This window comes from Salmo trutta, chromosome 22, assembly GCF_901001165.1.
Source record: "Salmo trutta chromosome 22, fSalTru1.1, whole genome shotgun sequence".
In the NCBI taxonomy this organism is placed as follows: domain Eukaryota; kingdom Metazoa; phylum Chordata; class Actinopteri; order Salmoniformes; family Salmonidae; genus Salmo; species Salmo trutta.
The window spans coordinates 17,041,759-17,063,852 of NC_042978.1; the positions used below are offsets into that span (position 1 = coordinate 17,041,759).

Consider the following 22,094-nt stretch of genomic DNA (forward strand, 5'->3'; position numbering starts at 1 on the left):
GCCGACCAGGAGGGGATCAATCCTGTCCATTTGCCTCCTCACTCGCTTTTCCATCTCTCCTTCATTTCTGTCTCTTCCCTTCCGCTCTTCTTCCCATCTCCCAACCCCCTCTCCCCCTCCTTATACACAAATGAATAATTCAGCAGCCGATGTGGTGAAAGGTGAAGTAAACAAGTCTATTGCCTAATATCCCGGGAGGCTGGGAAAGAGAGAAGAGTGAGGGGAGAGCGGGGGAAACGCTGTGGCTGTCCAATACCACAGGCTGGACCTTGTGTGCTCTCTGCTCTATCTCCAGCCTATCCTCGTGTCCCAGAGTCATTTGCACCTATATTGACCTCAAGGTTGCACCAAAACTAATGACACAGTCAGCTAGTCCGACGCTCTCTTTATCCACGCGCTGTACGACCTTAAATAATAACATGAAATGGTGTACCGCCACAGTGGTGAGAGAGTTCAGGGTCCTGCTCCACACCTGAAGTTTCTCAAACAAAGAGAGAATTAAGGCAGAGGGTACTTCAAACCACTGAATAATATGTAGCGTGCAGAATAACTCTATAATGCAGGTTTAGTGTGCACAGTAAGTGCCTTTTTGTTTTTATACAACAAGGGTTTAGAGGGGCCTCCCTAAACATGAGCCACATACAAATAGGCACACCTAGCAGTAATACAGTAGTGACTGCTGGGATTACTGTATTTGTTCAAGGGTCAAATAAAAAAATGTCTAAATGTTTTGAACAATTGTTCAATCCATTATCATTCAATGAGAAGGAAATCATTGTTGAAAAGCAGGCAGGGCAATCCCGTTTTAGTGATTTCTGGTATATCATCAAAATAAATAAATCACTGCACGTTTTGACTCATTCAGCAGTTTTTACCTTATTAAGTACAGTACCATTGGAAATGATTGTTGAAAGTTACATTTATATTCCTAAAATCTAAGTGTAAAATAATGCTGCTTCCTGTTGACAAGACATATTGATAAATAGCCCAATATCAAGTTTTAAAGTGTCCAAATCAATAACCAATATGCAGAAACCGTTTGTGATATAATAAACACCTAAAAAGAACATCTACACATACATGTGCAACAATAGTAATCATGCTACTTTAAACGAGCACCTTACAAATGGCACATACACACAAAAAACAGTTTTTGTCAAGTGGCAATAAATCACTCATTGATTAAGGGGGGTGATATGTGCTTTTGAAACTAAAAAACAGATACATTTTCACATCACTGGTTAGAGGACCTGCAGAACACAGTCAGCTACATTTTAGAATGTTGCATTTTGATACGGGGTCACCAAAACAGAAAGAGAAATGTAACATTGTTTTGTCAATCACCCCTATTGAGTATCACGTTGAAATCAAATACCTAAAAAAACACACGGAATAGAGGACAATTTGTAGAAGATCAATCAATAGAGCAGGGGGCAAACGTTTGGGGGCATAGTGCTGTTTAAAATAACACTAATTCAAAGGCCCCACGGAAACTTGGAATAACCTATACATGGTGGGTTAGATGAGCACTTGTAAAGGTTTTATCTATATTTTGGAATGGCGAATGTTGTAAGGCTGCCATCACGGAAAAGGGAATAAACCTCTTTCTGTTAGTTAACTTCAACCAATCACGACCCGCCATAGGATGGCAACAGTGACAACGTTTGGCCGCTATTGAAGTAATAGTTTTACTTTCAAATCCGTGTATTGGTGTGTGCACTAGCGGTTCTGGGGGGGGAAGGGGGCAGGGGGGGCCAGTGTCCCTGTGACAACAATTTTGAACCCCCTTGTGGCCCCCCTAAATGTGGAGTATGAAATAATTTTTACATAACAAATTTTTGCTATCGTTATTTTTTTACATCCGTTATTAGTCACTTGAGTGGGTTGAGTCCCTGACGTTGTCTTCCTGTCTGGGTTGGCGCCCCCCCTTGGGCTGTGCCGTGGCGGAGATCTTTGTGGGCTATACTCAGCCTTGTCCCGGGATGGTATGTTGGTGGTTGGAGATATCCCTCCAGTGGTGTGGAGGCTGTGCTTTGGCAAAGTGGGTGGGGTTTTATCCTACCTGTTTGGCCCTGTCCGGGGGTTTCATCGGATGGGGCCACAGTGTCTCCTGACCCCTCCTGTCTCAGCCTCCAGTATTTATGCTGCAGTAATTTATGTGTCGGGGGGCTAGGGTCAGTCTGTCACATCTCGAGTATTTCTCTTGTCTTTTCCGGTGTCCTGTGTGAATTTAAATATGCTCTCTCTAATTCTCTCTTTCTTTCTCTCTTTCTTTCTCTCTTTCTTTCTTTCTTTCTCTCTCTCGGAGGACCTGAGCCCTAGGACCATGCCTCAGAACTACCTGGCTTGATGACTCCTTGCTGTCCCCAGTTCACCTGGCCGTGCTGCTGCTCCAGTTCCAACTGTTCTGCCTGCAGCTATGGAACCCTGACCTGTTCACCGGACGTGCTACCTGTCCCAGACCTGCTGGAACCCTGACCTATTCACCGGACGTGCTACCTGTCCCAGACCTGCTGTTTTCAACTCTCTGGAGACAGCAGGAGCGGTAGAGATACTCTCAAAGATCGGCTATGAAAAAGCCAACTGACACTTACTCTTGTGTTACTGACTTGTTGCACCCTCGACAACTACTATGATTATTATTATTTGACCATGCTGGTCATTTATGAACATTTGAACATCTAGGCCATGTGCTGTTATAATCTCCACCCGGCACAGCCAGAAGAGGACTGGCCACCCCTCATAACCTGGTTCCTCTCTAGGTTTCTTCCTAGGTTTTGGCCTTTCTAGGGAGTTTTTCCTAGCCACCGTGCTTCTACACCTGCATTGCTTGCTGTTTGGGGTTTTAGGCTGGGTTTCTGTACAGCACTTTGAGATATCAGCTGATGTAAGAAGGGCTATATAAATACATTTGATTTGATTAGACAGTGGCAACGCGGAACACTAATTTAACCCACACATTTTCTAGAGGGACGGCTTTAGGCGGAACACAACAGTATCGTACCACATGCAAAACGATATGACAACAATAACATCTAATGTAACTGACCCCTCTAACAGTACAACTGGCCCCAGCTTGCCCCCCCCCCCCCCCCCAGTTGAAATGGTCTAGAACCGCCACTGGGTGTGTGACCAGCGACTTTTTAGAGACCGCCCCGAATTATCCGTGCCATTTGAGAAAGAAAAATGATAGTCCTACCATCCCCAGAGCGTATGACAAAATCAACAGTACAAAACCAAAGATATTGATCTGTTTTAAGCAATTGATCTTGTGTCATCATGTTGACTATAAAAATCACCAATCTGAGGTAAAAAGGATGTGTAATTACCACCAATTCCTTGTGGTCAAAACATCAGCTTGTGTAATGTAGAAACATATACTGTCCACATCATGGAAAGTAGCGTAATATACATTAATTAGATTTGCAAAGCTACTGGTAATTTACAAAAGTTACCAGAATCTTCTGTAATTTTGGTAAAACATCCATGAGTGTCTAGTAGATGGTTCAATAGCCTAATTAATGAAAAAAAGCATCTTATATTCAATTACCTATTCTTTCAAATCTGCCAAAACATTGACAACAAATACATAGACAGTAAAATAAATATAATTATATTAAATGCTGAAACCTTCATATTAAACACCAATTGTTTTCACTAAGATGGTTTAAATTTAGGACAATGTTTTACAGCTTTGTTCTCCAATTTTTTTTATTTTAAAATCATCTTATTTAATTCTTTCATATTTTATATGTGATAAGGCCAGAGGGCCAGAGATAACTGTGATAAACTGAAGTATCCAAAAGGGCCAGTAGATGTCTTAAAATCTGGTAGTTTACTGGTCAATTTAGAAAGTTTCCAATAAAATACCCTCCCTTTGTAACCCTAGATATGGATAAACAATTACTTTAGAATGATAGTAAATTAAACACAGATTTACACTGAGAGTACAAAACATTAGGAACACCTTCCTAATATTGAGTTGCACCCCTTTTGCCTTCAGAACAGCCTCAATTCGTTGAGGCATGGTCTCTATAAGGTATAGAAAAGCGTTCCACAGGGATGCTGGTCTATGTTGACTCCAATACTTCCCAAAGTTGTGTAAAGTTTGCTGGTAGTGGATCTCTACTCTGAATAGCTTGTTCCATCTCATCCCACAGCTGCTCAGTTGGATTGAGATCTGTGACTGGGCAGGCTACTGCAGTAAGCTGAATTCACTGTCATGTTCATGGAACCATTCCTGGACAATCCTAGCCTTGTGGCATGGGGCATTATCCTGCAGAAAAAATAGAATTCGCAGATGGATACACTGCTGACATGAAGGGATGCACCTGATTGGCAATGCTGTTCAGATATCCTGTGGCATTCAAACATTGCTCCACTTACCAAGGGGCACAATGTGTGCCATGAAAACACATCTAACACCACCACCAGCCTGTGACGTTGACACACGGCATGATGAATACATGTTCTCATGGATTTCTCAATACCCTAGTCGTCCAATCAGCGTGAAACAGAAGGAACCGGTATTCATCAGACCAGGCAATGTTTTTCCAATTCTCTAGTGTTTTCATTCCTTAGCCCACTGCAACCATAGTTTCTTGTTTTTTACTGAAAGAAGTGGAACTCTGTAAGGTTGTCGCCATACCCCATTCGTGTCAAGGTACGACAAGTTGTACATTCTTTTGTGGGTCTTTGGGCACCAATGTTGTACTGGACTGTCAGTTGACTAACTATAGCCTGTCTGTTGCTCTGCACAATTCGGGTCAGCCTCCTTTGTCCTCTTCCATCCATGACCTGTTTTCAGCCGTTGGCTGGATGTCCTTGGGCGGACCATTCTTGATACACACGGGAAACTGTTGAGCGTGAAAAACCCAGCAGCATTGCAGATCTTGATACACTCAAACCGGTGCACCTGGCACCTACTACCATACCCCGCTCAAAGGCACAAATCTTTTGTCATGCCCATTCACCCTCTGAATGGCACACACATACACAATCCATGTCTCAATTGTCTCATGGATTAAAAATCCTTCTTTAACCTGTCTCCTCCCCTTCATCTACACTGACTGAAGTGGATTTGACTGAAGAGATTTTTTTAAAATGCTCCAAAGCCCAATTTAACCAGTTGCTCCAGTCTAGAGCGACCATAGGATCTGAGCAGCAGGCTGAATGTTCGACGTCCCTACAAAAGAGTACCAATCCCTTTCATTCTAAAAAAAGAAGGTCTGTGGTTGTACCCGTTTGCTCGTTAAAGCTGTAATATTCATGAGGACGTTGCAGATTGTCGGTCAATAAAAACTGTAGGTTGAAAGAGTCTTTGCCGTACTGCAAGGCCTTGATCAGTAGAATCGAAAGTAAAGTTGTCGTTTGTACGTGTTGTGCATGTTGCATATTGTTGTGTGGAACAAAGGCAGGAAGTGTACTCACTGGCATGGTCTGGCTGCCATGAAGGGCACTGATTGCAGACTGGGCCTCAGCATGTGTGGAGAACTTTACAAAGGCACAGCCTGAAAAAAAGCGCGCGCACACACACACACGCACGCACGCACGCATGCACACGCACAAACAGGGAAGGAGAAAGAGGCAGGGTGCCTTTATTAAACACTGTGAAGAGAAGCACGCCAAAACATTTCAGGGAGGCACAGACTCCCTTGCACAGCAGGCTGCTCCTCTCCAGTCTGCTCAAGCTGCAGGCTCTTGTACAGATTGCACTGATGAAGCAGAAAAGCATGCTATTTAGCGCCACATGCCGGTCTATGCATATTAAATACAGACCCAGTGAAATGTATATTGTTTTAAGTCATTACGCATTAGTCTACAGTTCCTCGAAAGAAGATAAACACGTTTGAGGGACTAATGCTGGTTTGATCAGGACCTGCAGCTAAGGTATAACTAGAGAAGTACTGGATCTTCAAGTGTGGCCATATCAAAAGCTCAACTTCTATCGACCTCTGGCCAATATACACAAAATAGACCTGACAATATATGAATAAATATGTACATTATAAGGGTTAGTTGACAGACCAGTATCCATAAACATCTGTAAATTCAATCGTATTCGTAAAGAAGTGCATTATCTGACTTATGACTCCGGACGTTTTGAGTGATTCAGCTGTAGGCCAATCTGGGCCTAGATTCACATAACCCAAACAGAGTATAGCAGAGACAAAATGAAACTTCCCCTAGCTGCCCCAATGTCCTGTCTTCTTGTAAAGAACACCGCAATTGTTTTGACATCCGCCATTCCCTCTTTACTTCTGCATGACTGTCAAGTCAGAATGAAAGGGCCTCTACTTCGGAGATAATTCCATAACAGTTTTCATAAACACTGGCCTCAGACTATGTTTTAGAGACATGAAGAACCAGGGCTCCCATTGCTGTTTACTGCATGTCAGAAGGTATTGGTGTCTGGGTGGGCGGACCATGGGTGGGCGGACCATGGGTGGGCAGACCATGGGTGGGCAGACCATGGGTGGGCAGACCATGGGGCCTAGAGTACAGTGCATCAGTTAATCCTAATGATTGTACATCTATGGGAATGTTTCACTTGCAGGCCTACATAACCTGGATGAATAATACAAGCCATGATGACTCCTATAAATAAACCCATTTACGTTGATTGTTTTTTCACTACTGAAAAACGAAAAGAAAACATGCCCATTATGAATATGTGATTTCTCAGCTGAAACACCTTAAGGGTCGAAGTCAGTGACCTAGAATTTTAGTAAATGTCAGAGGTACTATATATAATTGGTTCCTACCTTTGCTGTTTCCGTCAGGACCTCTTAGGACGGTGCACTCCTCGATGACTCCGTAGGGCTCAAAGAGGCGGTACACGTCCTCCTCAGTCTGTTGTTTGTTTAGCATCCCCACAAACAGCTTCCTGTCTTCTGGAACAAAGAGATAAGCAAATTAAGGGTTACATTAAATCTCTGACCTTTCAATGCGACCAGTCTAAATGAGCATTACAAGAAAAATGTCATTACCCTAGCTATGCCGATGTAGGGTCTGCTCACTGTGCTCAGTGGCAAATGAAGATGGGGCAAAGTATTTGTCTGCCCCATTTAGCTCTGTGAGTTGAGTCACAGTGTATTGTTCCTGTGCCAAGTCTGCTCATTTTAATTTTGACGATAATTGGGTTTGCTCACATATTTAGGCCCAGGGTAGGCCTGGGGTTCTGTCAGAGAACGGCCATGACCCTACCCTGGGGGAATGGAGGGAGGAAGCAGCAGGCTGATGAAACAGAGTTGGTCCTTCAGATACACCAGGCGCTCCAGTCAGTTCTTCTATAGGTCCTGCTTCTGCCTCCTAAACTGCTGACCTACAATATTGGTGAATACAGGCTATTTGTTTCTCAGTCTCCATATCTCTCTGCCTCAAATACTTAATTGCTGCTGATCCAGTGTATTGGCAAAGAAGTAATATTCCAGAGCTCTTTAATGAACAATGGCACGTCTCTCCAGCACGGAGAAGGCTGAGGAGAATAATGCTGGTTTTTCAATATGTATATTGTACTATTGAGTCCTGTTAACCCATAAGAGTCTAAGCCCTGTCTAAGCTATATGGCATTTTTTTAAAGGATCATTTAGTTACTTGATTTAAAATTTTAAGACCCCTTGAAGTATCCCCCAAATAATTTTAAAGTATTATATAACATTTTTTTGTCCCTACTGCTATTAGCCCATACAAAACATATTAACTACATGAAACAACAGATAGTCAAAAGGAAGTTTGCTCTGAAGTGTCTGCCCTATATCTGAGAGATATAATTACTATATATATATTTTTTTACATATATTTAACCCCTTATTTTTGGCACTATACAGTCTCCATATACTGTATACTTCCATAATTCTTTTCAACTGGTACCAGGGGACCTTCAGACGAGTCTTGTGAGGCCTGTGGGCATCCTAGAGCGAAACAACTGACGGGAGTGTTCGTGAGAGTCTCACCTTTGCACAAAGGGGTCATATTAGTGTGTAGCTACAGTGTTCGGACACTACAGACAGAAGTTGGCAGATCGGATGTACCGACTTCAGAAGAACGTCTCATCTTTCCATAGAGGGGTCAAACCGTTTAGACAATTTTGTGAGAAGACGGATTTTCGGAACGTCTAATGTTCTGACGAACACCGCTCTAGCTCTGTCACCTTTCACCGCAGATGCAGAAGTAGGCAGATGCGGTGGATTGAGACGCATCCAATGCAGAAACATCTCTAGCTTAAACTGACAGATATTTCTGGGGATGTTTGTATCATCCTAATTAGATGTCCATGGGGGAGCAGACATCAACCTTAGGCGGTTTTTAAATGCAGGGGGACTTTACCTTGACCTGACATGCAGTGTTTACTGAGATTCTGCTCCTATGATTAATGTCCAACTGGCAGCAACACTACTCCCAACATCCCCTTTACAGATTTTCTATAACTTCTAGTGTACCTATGTAACAAAAGCAAACAAAGACAGAAGAGGAATCCAGGGCCAGACTCTGGGCTTTGGAGTTCAACATCATTCCCAGACTGCGGTAATGTGGTGCGTCAGGGTGACCTTTCTGGCCATAAGAGAGAGACTCAGACTGTGTGTTGTTGTGCTGTGGCGTGCCCTGACCAAGGCAGGACCCACTGATATCCAGATTCTTCCTCGAGCAGCCAGCCAAGGCCCTTGCAGCCTCAGCTGCCACGGTCGCTGCCACAGCCAGGGCCCCGGCTGACTCCCTCACTCAGCCTGGCCAATGACGCACCTTTAAAATAATCAACGGTGTCAGAGCGCGTGCTGTCTAGGGAGGAGTGGCCGTCGTACTGCACTCTTTATTGTTAGTGGCAGGATCAGAGGGTATGTATCAAAATGGAAGCGATTCAATGTGACATCTGTCATGGTGGATTGGAGAGCATTTATCTGCAAAAGAGAAAGCCCTGAACTGGAAAATAAAAGGCCAAGACGCTCCTTCATCTTGCTTGGGGGGGAATTTGAATTTGGAGGTGGGGGGAGTTTGTGGGGGGATTCAAATCTATGCACCCACTCCCTCAGCACATCCACAAGTGTGCACACGCCCACACACACACACACACACCTTTGCCTTTCCCTCTCCTCCATGGCGCCCTCATAACTTCCAGGCCTATAACTCTTACAGCAACCCACCCTCTATGGATGATGGGAATGTGACAAGGCAGGATTAATGTATGCAGCTGACCTATATGAATTTCATATGTTCCGCACTATGCCGTTTATGCCATGAACAGACCTCCTGTGGCACGTCTTAAAATACGACATTGCAACTGTGCCATCGCTGATAAATTGCTCACTGGGAAATCACCTAGAGCTGACTGGAATAATATTTATTGGACTCAGAGCACGTCAGGAACAGACCTATATATCAGATAAGGTCCTTGTGTAACATTGGTTGGTTTACAGAGGGCAACAAAAGGCCCGCTAACAATTGGAGTCCTATTGTGGGCTGTTAGCTTTTCACTGTACTCCATCACAAATTCCACTGGATTGTCCTCATGTGGAGATTCTGAGACGGGCATAAGTAATGTGATGGAATATGAATGAGTCCAGTGCCAGTGTATTTAGAGTTGGCACAAGTTCTTCAGGTCCTGCTGAGAGATGGAGAAAGCGTATTCTACTCCTGAGTGAGTGGGCTTCAAAAACACCCTAACAATGCATGAAAATACATCATCTGGCAGACCTATTCTTCCAGCCATGATGCTCTGGAGTAAAACGGCACCTTGGGACTTGAGCTGTTGTTCATCTAGCTACAACACACAGCGAGGAACATTATCTTGTTTATCTACAGTAGGCTATGAACTCACATGACACACACACACATGCACACTCACGCTGTCACACAGTTCTAAATGATTCACCACTTTAGGGAAAGCCCTGATTAATGATAGGCTCTCTGAGATGCTGTTGTTAAATCTTTAAAGAAGAGGCAGTGCTAATGTTGCTATTTAAAAATCTCTTCAGCCGGAGTGGCACAGTGGTCTAAGGTATTCCATCTCAGTGCTGAGGCTCCACTACAGCCTGGGGTTCAATCATGTCCACCAGATGCGTCAAACTCTTCCGGCGGAAGCCATTCACTGTCAGTGGAGCAGTCGGCAACGCTACGTTGGGAGTGCCCCACTAGGCTGTGGTACGTTCTGCGTACCGCGTGTGTTCAATATTTTCAACTTGTGCGTTGCTTTACCATCCGGTTGTACAAACGGACGTAAACACAGACTCCAACTAGCTTGCTTTTCGCTAGTTGAATAGCGAAGCGCGTGTGTATGGAAAATGCGGCCTAGACACCTGGCAAAACCAAACACCATATACATCTGGTGGACATCTGGTGGACATCGGGCATTAAGTGAGCAGTGTGTTAAGAAGCAGTGCGGCTTGGCGGGTCATGTTTCGGAGGACGCGTGTCTCGACCTTCGCCTCTGCCGAGCCCGTTGGTGAGTTGCAGCGATGAGACAAGATCGTAACTACCAATTTGGATATGACGAAATTGGGGAGAATTTTGGGGGTAAAATGAAATAGGACTTTTAAAAAAATGTATCGACTGGCTGTTAATGCAGCTTTGTGGATTAGTGCAGTCTCACAGCGGAGTGCCAGGAACACACAGCTACTGGTTACTGCCGCTCCACAAATAACTGTTACGGCTGTTGTTTTTACCCAATTAACTGGCCGTCCACATGACCATGAACACAGCGGAGACCCGATTCACCTGCAGCCCATTTATACTGTAGCCTACCACTAAACCCATACAGCTCTTATACACAATCCACCAACACAGTTCCTATACCTCTGCATAATCAATAGGAGAGAGATTTAGATGCAACAATATCTACATTTGCATCTCATAGAATCACAATTCGTCATTTAGATGCGGCACGTGACGTGTTACAGCGACAGCTCCTCCTAACCACCCACAACTCCGTCCTGAAAGTTACACCCATCGTGTTGAATCTGGCCTGAGCTGATAAGCAATGGTTTGTTGCATTGGAAATTAAAGCATGGAATAATGATTGGGGAATGTACTGGCTGGTTCTATATCCTGAAGGTTACTGGGCCCATCTGAGATTTCTAATCAATAAGTGTGTTTTCATATGAATTTGAAATCAAATTCAAATTAACATTTGGTTTATCTGAAAAGTATGATTTTAATCTCCTCACCCAATTCATTGTAATTGTAATCCAATGATTTATTTGCAACACTGATAAAATCATGAATCATTAATCATGCTACAGTCTTCAGATACAGTATTTTTGTTTTACTATGATTTTTGTGTGCATACTGCATACTGCATACTCCCATTGAACGTTTCAAGGTTCCCATCTTGCATACATTAGAGATTTTGCAGTCAGGTCTACCATGCTGGAGACTTATTACAGTGTGTCTGCTGATTACATTCCTAGGGCTATAGCTGCTTGGGGTTTTGACAGTGGAATGGATAAGAAGACTTCCAGTGAATAGTGATAGGATGGGTTTCAGGGTTTTGGCACTGCTGCAAGCTCCAGGAGAAAGCCCTCACGGGGGGTATGGTAAAAACGCCCGGGCCCATGTTGGCTTGCATAAGAACCTGCAGCCCTCGATAAGCCAGGATGGATGAAATAAAGAGAGAGAGAGAGGTTTGTAATGAGGGCGGTACTGAATCATGTTCACTTCCTCTGTGTTTCTACCGTGTGTGTGTGTGTGTGTGTGTGTGTGTGTGTGATGCTGAGAGAGAAACGGATTGAGAGGAAGAGTGAAGAGAGAGTACTGTATGTGTTACAGAGAGAAAGCTCGTCAGAGAGATGGGTGGGTTACTATGACAACTACTTATACAGTGGCCTGTCAGTCATGTTTCATTGGAGTTTGGAGAGGATAAGCGGGGGAGAGGAGGAGCGGAAGGAGAGGAGGTAGAAGAGGAGAGATGGGAGTGGGGGTCATTCCTCTATCTGCCTGCTGAGTTGGAGTGTAAATTCGCCTGTCAGCCACACAGATAAGGACAAATTATTAACAATATTAGCTGCCCGATAAAAATGAAACTATAATGAATGGATAAATATATTAAACCAAATGAGATCCCATCCAGCCAGAAAGTGGGCCCTGAGAAACCATCCAGGTTTTCTCATTTGGGGAAGCAGATAAGAGATAGGGGGGTTACTGTAGGCTCCACTGTATTTTATCACACTCGCCCATCAAGCCATAGAGAATCACAACATTTGCGGTTGGAATACCAAACACCATGGCTTCCACAGCCCATTATAGTTGTTCAGCGAGGATGCCACACAATACCTGTGTCAGCATGTGTTCAACCATAAAAACAGACGGAATCGAAGAAATTAATTAACCCTAGGAGAGCATAGTGCTTAGCCAGTGGTATTTAATCCAATGTATTACATACATGTATATGAATCTAGAGCTGTGTTGCATTAATGAGACAGGCAGGCGGGCTGGGCTGTTGTGGAGGCTAGGCCTCTCTGGGTTGGGCCTGTGTTCTTCTCTGCCTCCCTACCTGGCTGCCTGGGTGTTCAGGGGTACCAGAGGAGAGTGGGGGTCTGGGCTCAGTCTTGGCACCACTGCTGTGTTGAATGAACACTGCCAGATGAAATCCTGAATAATGACTCTCTCTTATGTCCTCTGTGTTGTGTTTGTCACGTAGTGAGGGAAGGATGGGATGGTGACAACATATTGTGCCACAGTGCTGGAACAACTTCTGAGAACTCGTGTGTACTGTTCTCTACATTAACCCAGTTCTGTGGAGTCTTTGTCTGTCAAAAGTTGTCTGTTATTTGTTTATTTGGCAATGCTCCAGTTTAACTTATCTGAAGTTATCTTTTTGAGGCAATGACCCGAACCTTCTAGGGAAAAAAACAGGCTATTCACACTATGGTCAATCTACTGCATAATTACTACCTTTCAAACCTCTCTATGATGTTTGAAACATATTCTCAATGGAGAACAAATAATATTACACAAAAACCCATTGATTTCCATTGAATATCTAAATCACATTCAAATGTGATCCTTCCTTTTCCTTTATTTGGGACTATAAAGAGACCCGCATCCAAATTCCGGTGGGCGGTGATGCAAGCTTGGTTTTGTCACAGTTTCATCATGAGAGTGTCAAGGCTGCTCATTGGTTATGTGGCAAGGTGGGATCTATATAAACCATCAGTATAAAATCGGGAGGCAGTGTTTGCAGGACCTTGATAGCAGCCGGCACTGTGCTGCACTACATCCTTCACTAAACAGTCCCCTGGGAAGGATTAGGCCTCAGTGCTTTAACACTGGCCCCGTTTACTGAGCAAACTAAAACCCTGTCCCCAACCACTTTAACGCACCTAACCCATTTACACCTACACACACACGCACGCACGCGCCACCACACACACAGGGGTGCACGCACACACACACACACACACACACACACACGAAGAGCGCTCCCAAAACCTTTCTCCAAACAAACACTCCAGTGAGTGTGGGAGGCTGTGGTAACTGTGAAACCATCATCATCCCTATACAGCGTTTTGCCGCAGAGGCAAAGATCAGACCGAGTGCATAAATCACACAGGGGGACAGGCTTTGAGCAGCCCATACAGCGTATTTCCCCTTTTTTCAGTTGGACTTCAGACGGGCGATTAGAACAGTGATCAGATATTGTTTCTGTGCTGCTAGTAGAGACAGGAGCTGATGTATGTTATCTAGTGGTCTCTCCTCAGCCCTCCACTGAGTTGATTTATCAACTGGATCAAATGGCTGTAATGTGCTGCTGGGGGATTCAGCACTGGGGCTGGATGGCTCGGCTGGGAGCCTTGAGCATACAATTACTAGCCAGCCACGGCTTCCAGCCTGCCTGAGTGCACCATATAAAACCTCTGGGGTGCCTGTGTGTCAGAGCCCAGCCTACCCACGTCCCCCCCGCCCGCCCGCACCTCAAATTGCAGTCAGGGAGGAAAAGAATAAAACGAGAAATTGCTTAAAATATTTTATCTCCACCATATAAGTCTGAGCAAATGTACACTCAATATGATAACAAACGTGAAATATTACTCAGTGTCTTGTGTTGGCTTCAACGTATTACAGCGGTGCACATAAATCCTGGACCTGCTGTGCTACGTCAATAGGTACTGTATATAAACATTTACAATATTGCAGTGCTATTTATATTGTCTGCCTTCATAATGCCATTGGAAGAGCATTCTGGCATCAGTTATGATATGGATTTTTTTCCCCTTGTTTTTTCTATTACATCCTGGCAAAACAATCGTGTACGGTATCAGGCCCTACCTTTGGCAGTATTTAACACTGTTCCGGGCTCTTTCTTAATTCTTTTCTCATTGGTCAACTGACACTGATTGTTGAGAGGAATGCTGGGTACTCCCTCTCTACCACCTACCACCAACACCCCCTCCTCCTCCTCCTCCCTCCTCCTCCTCCCCACACCCCAGTCTCTTACTCTCACCTTCTACTCCTTCTGAACCTGCTTGTTCTCTCTTTTCTTTACTCTCTCATCCTTTCTCTGGATCTCTCTCTCTAATGACTTCCCTTCATGCAGTGGTTTCCCCCGAGCAAATAACTTTTTTTTTCTCCCACGAAGGACTAAATTGACTACAGCAAGAGACAACAAACTTCATTAAAGAGCCAAAGCAAACAGGCATTATACATGTGATATCCTTCCCTCCCTATCTGCATTAAAGGGGAAGACAAAACCCAGCCCTATCTCGTCTGGGAGCTAGCTGCTCCTCTCACCTCAGGCAACCGCATTAAACCAAGACATACACAGACTTTGGTACAAAGGCTCTATGATCCAAGACAGGGAGCGAAATACAGACAAGACGAGAGATAATGAGAAAGATAGGGAGAGACAAAGGAAGAAAAATGAAAAGGAGCAAGCTGAGCAGATAGAGCGGGGCCATGGCAGAGAAGTGAGGATGTACGAGAATAAGTTATATCTCTGTGCAGCTTTGTGTGGGAGAGGAGAGGACTGAGCTGGCAGATGACTTTGCTGGCAATGGATGAAAGAAGCTTATAGGCCACCCGGCATGTCACCCATCCCCACCCTGTGTGGGAGTACGGTGGGCAGGCAGGGTTCAGCGACCGTAACCCCAGAGCCCCATGGAGAACTTGGCGAAGGTGGATTTAGATTTGCCATATACGTTATACATCATCTCCCTTTTAGGATGTATTCCCTAATCCATATTCATTCAGTAATCTCAGAGAGAGTGGGTTAGCATGCCTGCTGCCTGTCTGTATCCTACTGTACCTTTACTCTCTAAAACTGCTGTGTTAACAGTTAGGAGAGCACAAATTGCTGTATAAGGTAAAGCTTCAAATGTATAAATAAATACATAAGCCTTAAAGCATATCATCCATATCTTTTTGCGATTGCACATTAACTGGAATTGATCCCCGTAGGAGCATTATGAAACAATGCGATACAGCTGGAAGTTTTCACGTCTCTGGACGTGTTGTTGCTTCGTATGCAACTCCTCGGCGGTGATAATGTGACTGCGCCAGGGGGCGCAGGCCTGTCATTCACTTTGACAGCCAAGCTGCTTTCTCCACACACGTATGGGTGATGTAGACTTCAATTAGGCTGCAAGGTCACTCAGCACCCATCAGGAGCTAAACCGGGCTAGCTAATCTCGCTAATACGTTCCAGTCAACCACATGAATAACAAAAGAACAACACCAGGCCTACACTGTAATCACATTTAACATTGAACAAGATCACAGTTCTTGTTCACATTAAAACCAATTTTTACTGTACATCAAGTGTTTGATACTGAATGTTGCACTGCTAACTCCCATGCCAAGGCCTCTCACTACTACAATTATGAAGGGGAAGCTAGCTGCTCCACAGGCCTGCACATCCTTCCTCTCCCCTCCCCTGCCTCTCCCCCCCGCCCCGAACACTGTCTTGACAGCCCCATTTGTTTTCATTTCCAGGATGTTTTGCTCCATATCTAATGAAATAACTATCTATACAACGAGCAGAATATCAAAAGGGACGGGTGGAATTGTTAATCGGCTGTGACTGAAGTTTCAGCCTTGCTATTCTACCCCCTATATTGGTTTGATTACATTTGGTTGGTTGTCATAACATATCGTCCTCTCGTGTTCATGTGTGCACAGATACCGACCTGCGTGTAAAGCATTTAGTATGCTGTCGATACAACCGCTTAACCATGTATATAGAACTGTCTCAACTACGACTGTACATGCAGAATATGTCAACCAAATGTGCCGTATTTGTCTCAATATAACATTATGCGATTGTGTATGTGTCAGGCTAATAATAACCACAAACCATTCAGTCATTTCCATTCACTTTGTTGGTCACTTTGAATTTGCTGTAACGCCGATGAACGACAAGCATTTTCATTCTCGCTGATCTTTTGGATCCAGTGATGTCACCCAGTCAGTCTCTCAGGGCCAAAACAAAATGAGATTTTAATCTCAGCTCAGAAGAACAAAGCCAGCCTATCCTCTCCAGCTTCTCTCCACCATTGGGCGCCAAGACAGAACTAAATTGAATCTTCTGTGCACTCTCTTGGCCCAGGCGTATGGGAATTCGTGGTGTGAGGCGAGCGAGCGTGCGCGACACCCTGAACGCACCCGGACCTGCTCCAGTACTCTGGGCCCCAGTGGGTTTGTATGCGAGGGAGAAAAGAGAGAAGTGCCGTGTCAGCACCCACCATATGGAACATGAAAAGCTAAATAGTATAACAAAGCAACCATGTGATGAAAAATGCATGCAGGGAAGAGGGGACCTGGGCTACCTCCACACTGTTGTCTAACAGGAAGCTCCCACAGATCCTCTCCTGCTGTCTTTCCTGCATCGCTGACTGACATTTTCTGACAACAGCCCCCCCCTTTCCCTTCTTCCTCTCTTCTCTCCGCTGTGATGCCTCTCTCGATTTTCCCTCCAATCCATGATAATACTTTACACATCTCACTCTCTCCTCTACCACTTCCTAATTAGAGGGGTTTCATCTTAGAATGACGGGAAAAGCTGGCCTGATGAATATATTACGTTTGGTTGATTGATTGAGAGAACCTGTAGGGTATCTCTATAGTTGGTCTGTAGAGTTAATCAAAGAGCAGATATTCTGCTCCATTCTCTCCCAGACCTGGAGGCCTGCTCCTTAATCATACTGTAAAGATGATGTAATGATAAGGAAACTCTAGTAATTAGACACCTGCAGTAGACTGGATTCATTAGAAGGCTGAACTTTCCCTGTTTAGTGTAGCAACTCGCTCAGCAAACGTTTCAGGTGATTTAGGATTTAGCTTTGACTTTGTCTGCCAACGCGGTATCTGACAGACAGACACCTGGGCTTCGGCTCTGTTCTATCGTGGTTGTTTTGGTCCATTCCCTCTGTGCTTTTGGTTCAGCGACGTCAAGCTGAGTTTTCATATTACAGACAACAACAAGCTGTCCTTTTCCACTTCCACAACAGCCTGACACCGTAATCTACAGCAGGGGACAGTGTTGACGGAACACATTATGCAGCTTTGGAGGGGAAATGTTATGCATCAACACAGAAGTAGGATTAAAAAAAAATGTAAACCTCTTAGTAGTATGAACTTTTATGAGCACATGCCCAGCAGACTTAACCCTGGCCTTTTTCAAATCAATCCATTACTGTTTGTGTGTGTGTGTGTGTGTGTGGACATGCTCAAGAAGAGCAGTAGAAAATACTTGTAATCTTCCACAGAGCACTGTCAGCGGTTTAGTAACCACGCCACCTCTTTCACAAGGTTGGGGTCTGTATTGAAATGTCTGTATTTCAAATATCCATTGGTGGTGTCAGTGTGGCTCAGTAATGTGAAGGATTATCTGAAATGAGTTTAGTCAATTCATCATTTCAAAAGGGCAGTCGCTCGGTTGCTCATTAGTTATTGTACACACTTTTCAATTGAGGGTCCCTGGAGAGCTGGCGTTGTGGAGACTCCAGCCTTCTATCAAATACACATAGGGAGAGTGGGAGGAAGGGAGAGAGGGGAGATGGTGGGTATAGGTGGGGGAGGGAGAGAGAGGAAGGGATATGGTCAGGGGTAGAGGGAGGAAGGGAGAGGAGGGGAAGTGGGAAGAGAGCAAGAGAAAAGGGGGGTGGGGGAGGAAGGGATATGGTGAGGGGTAGAGGGAGGAGAGGAGGGGAAGTGGGAAGTGGGAAGAGAGCAAGAGAAAAGGGGGGTGGGGGAGGAAGAGGAGAGATGTTGGAAAGAGGGGGGTAGTAGAAGTGAGGGAGGCTGTAGCTCTTCAGTTAGTAGTGTGTGTGTGTGTGTGTGTGTGTGTGTGTGTGTGTGTGTGTGTGTGTGTGTGAGAAACTGGACTGTACAGAGTGTATGGACGGAGTGTATATACAGTACAGCATATGAGGAATGTGTGAAAACACCCGACCAGCACTAAGGCTTGCTGTTGAGTATCGTATTACCACTACTGTTTCTTGTGACAGTAGCTAGTGTGAAAATGTTTAAATGCCCACAGGTGTCGATGTGGGCCACTATACAGTGTGCCGACCTTCTCTTTTCAGTGTTTCTTTTCATGCATCACTTCAGTGCAAAGAGATTCAGTGTCTTCAGACAGTATTCAAACCCCTTGACTTTTTCCACATTTTGTTTTGTTACAGTCGGAATTTAAAATGGATTAAATTGAGATGTTTTTGTCACTGGCCTACACATAATACCCCATAATGTCAAAGTGGAATTACATTTTTAGACATTTTTACAAATTTAAAACGAAAAGCTGAAATGTTTTGAGTCAATAAGTATTCAACCCTTTTGTTATGGCAAGCCAAAATAAGTTCAGGAATAAACATTTGCTTAACAAGTCACATAATAAGTTGCATGGACTCACTCTGTGTGCAATAATAGTGTTTAACATGATTTTTGAATGACTACCTCATCGCTCTATCCCACACATACAATTATCTGTAAGGTCCCTCAGTCGTGCAGTGAATTTCAAACACAGATTTAACCACAAAAACCAGGGAGGTTTTCCAATGCCTCGCAAAGAAGGGCACCAATTGGTACATGGGTAAAAAAAAAAACAGACATTGAATATCCCTTTGAGCATGATGAAGTTATTAATTACACTTTGGATGGTGTATCAATATACGAAGTCACTACAAAGATACAGGTGTCCTTCCTAACTCAGTTGCCGGAGAGGAAAGAAACTACTGAGGGATTTCACCATGAGGCCAATGGTGACTTTAAACCATTACAGAGTTTAATGGCTGTGATAGGAGAAAGCTGAGGATGGATCAACAACATTGTAGTGACTCCACAATACTAACCTAATTGCAGTGGTGGAAAAAGTACCCAATTGTCATAGTTGAGTAAAAGTAAAGATACCTTAATAGAAAATGACTCAAGTAAAAGTCAAAGTTACCCAGTAAAATACTACTTCAGTAAAATATACTTAAGTATCAAAAGTAAATGTAAAAGTAAATGCAATGTAAATGCAATTGCAAAACATATACTTAAGTAGTAAAAGTACAAGTATAAATCATTTCAAATTGCTTACATTAAGGAAACCAGATGGCACAATTTTATTTTTTAATTTATGGATAGCCAGGGGCACACTACAATGTGCAGACATAATTTCCGAACTAAGCATTTGTGTTTAGTGAGTCCTCCAGATCAGAGGCAGTAGGGATCACCAGGGATATTCTCTTGATAAGTGCGTGAATTGGACCATTTTCCTGTCCTGCTAAGCATTCAAAATGTAACGAGTACTTTTGGGTGTCAGGTAAAAAGTACATTATTTTCTTTACGAATGTAGTGAAGTAAAAGTTGTCAAAAATATAAAACGTTAAGTACAGATACCCCCAAAAACAACTTTAGTTCTTTAAAGTATTTTTTGTTAATTACTTTACACCACTGCCTAATTGACAGTGAAAAGAAGGAAGCCTTTACAGAATCAAAATATTCCAAAACATGCATCCTGTTTGCAACAAGGCACTAAAATAAAATAATGCTACAGAAAATGTGGCAAAGCAATTAACTTTTTGTCCAGAAAGTGTTACAGTGAATAATTTCTGAAGGTACTGCATGTTTGCGGCAAATCCAATACAACACATTACTGAGTACCACTCTCCATATTTTCAAGCATTGTGGTGGCTGCATCATGTTATGAGTATACTTGTAATCATTTAGGACTAGGGAGTTTTTCAGGATAAAAAAACGTAATGGAGCTAAGCACAGGCAAAATCTTAGAGGAAAACCTGGTTCAGTCTGCTTTCCACCAGATGAATTCACCTTTCAGCAGGACAATAACCTACAACACAAGCCCAAATCTACACTGGAGTTGCTTACCAAGAAGACAGTGAATGTTCCTGAGTGGCCGAATTACAGTTTTAAATCTGCTTGAAAATCTATGGCAATACTTGAAAAATGGTTGTCTAGCAATGATCAACAAACAATTTGACAGAGCTTGAATAATTTAAAAGAATAATGGGCAAATATTGTACAATCCAGGTGTGGAAAGCTCTTAGAGACTTACCCAGAAAGACTCACAGCTGTAATCGCTGCCAAAGGTGATTCTAACATGTATTGACTCAGGGGTGTTAATACTTGTGTAAATTAGATATTTATGTATTTCATTTTCAATACATTTGCAAAAATGTCTAAAAACATGTTTTCACTTTGTCATTATGGGGTATTGTGGAATAAGTCAAGGGGTATGAATACTTTCTGAAGGCACTGTATGTGTATTGCAATGTTGAGTTCAACATTAGAGAAGTGTATCACAAAACCAACATTTTATTATTTAATTGAAGGCTCAAATCCAATCTACGTTGGGACTTTCACTTCGTAATAATCCATTTCAAATGACCATCTCTACATACTGTAATGAATCGGTTATCCTTTTCACATCAGAATCTATTTGATCAAACAGCCTTACATAAGGCATAAAGACAGTATCAGCATATCAGTGTATTGCATCGGTCAAGCTAAATATTGCTCCAAAAGAGCAGAACTATTTTTCGTTTGTTCATCATTCTGCAATTACAGATGTTTTCAGATTGATTATTTGAATGTAGCCTACTGTATGAGTCCTGGCACAAAGAGGGCAGGTTGAGGCCTTCGCTTTGACCTCTCCGTGGGGTCCCTCTCCCATAGTTACTATGTTACTACAGTACCCGGCCTTGCTCAACATGCTGGAAAAACAAATGTGTTTTTGACAATGAGAAACCGAGAATAGAGTAGAAGGATATGTACTTCACAAGGGTGGCCGTAACAACAATCTGCAGTAGTGAAGCCATGTCACAGCTGGATTCCTAGGCCACCTGTTTTTATCTGGTAATGAAGCATGTAGTCATGGGAAACAGTCTCAGCTGGATGGTTGTAATAATACAGTTTTCCTAGTGTAAGTGTTTTTGTTTGTATTCTATAGTACACATTTGACACTGCAGATTTCAGCTCCTAAGAAGATTATTTCAAAAGATATGAAGGCATTAATATTTTACCCTCATTGCTTATTACAAAGAGAATTGAGCTAAAAAAACTAATCTTTTAATTTCTATTCCTTATTAATTATGTCAGGATGACCTCTATGTGTGACTCACAGTGTTGAATAAAATATGAATGTGACATTCCTAGACTGCTGACAGTAATTCTCAGACACAACAATGCATATTTCAAACATTCAGTTAAGAATATTTTATAAAAAATTGTATACACATTTTTTCATTAAAAAATACAACTGAACTGGGCCTGACAATTAAAAATAAAATAAAACGAGCTATTTGTATTTGTTCAGGTGTGTGTGTGTGTATGCCATACTACCAAAAGACAAGACAGGGGAAAACCTATCATGAAACTTTCATGCCAAAGAAACATGTACGCTGTTCCCCGGATGCATAGCCGCCCCTCACATACCCCTCTGTCCTTCACACACACCCTCACCCATCTATTACACTAATACCTCACACCGATGCCTGATGTAAAATATCTCTCTCTGCAAGATATCTAGCAAAATATGATCCAATGTTGGTTCTCTCTGTAGAAGTACCAGTAACCCCATGATCACAGGAGGGGGTAAAGAGGCTTTCATAAATGCATAACAACATGCTCTAAAACCACAGGGGTGAATGTAACCTTTTGCATTGGAG

The 22,094-nt window shown here is 43.2% G+C and overlaps 1 protein-coding gene across 11 annotated transcripts in view; it reads right to left on the reverse strand.

The window, feature by feature from the left end:
* LOC115158238 (CUGBP Elav-like family member 5) overlaps window positions 1-22,094 on the reverse strand; it is a 268,535-nt gene that overhangs the window by 38,798 nt on the left and 207,643 nt on the right. For 7 of the 11 annotated variants that reach the window (XM_029706939.1, XM_029706937.1, XM_029706935.1 and 4 more), the window contains exons 4-5: window positions 6,765-6,893; window positions 5,431-5,510 (exon numbers count right to left, since the gene is read on the reverse strand). In XM_029706939.1, the coding sequence (XP_029562799.1) occupies window positions 5,431-5,510; window positions 6,765-6,893 (209 nt within the window). The remainder of the gene's footprint in view (window positions 1-5,430; window positions 5,511-6,764; window positions 6,894-22,094) is intronic. The other 4 variants (XM_029706940.1, XM_029706938.1, XM_029706936.1 and 1 more) reach the window with 1 other exon arrangement.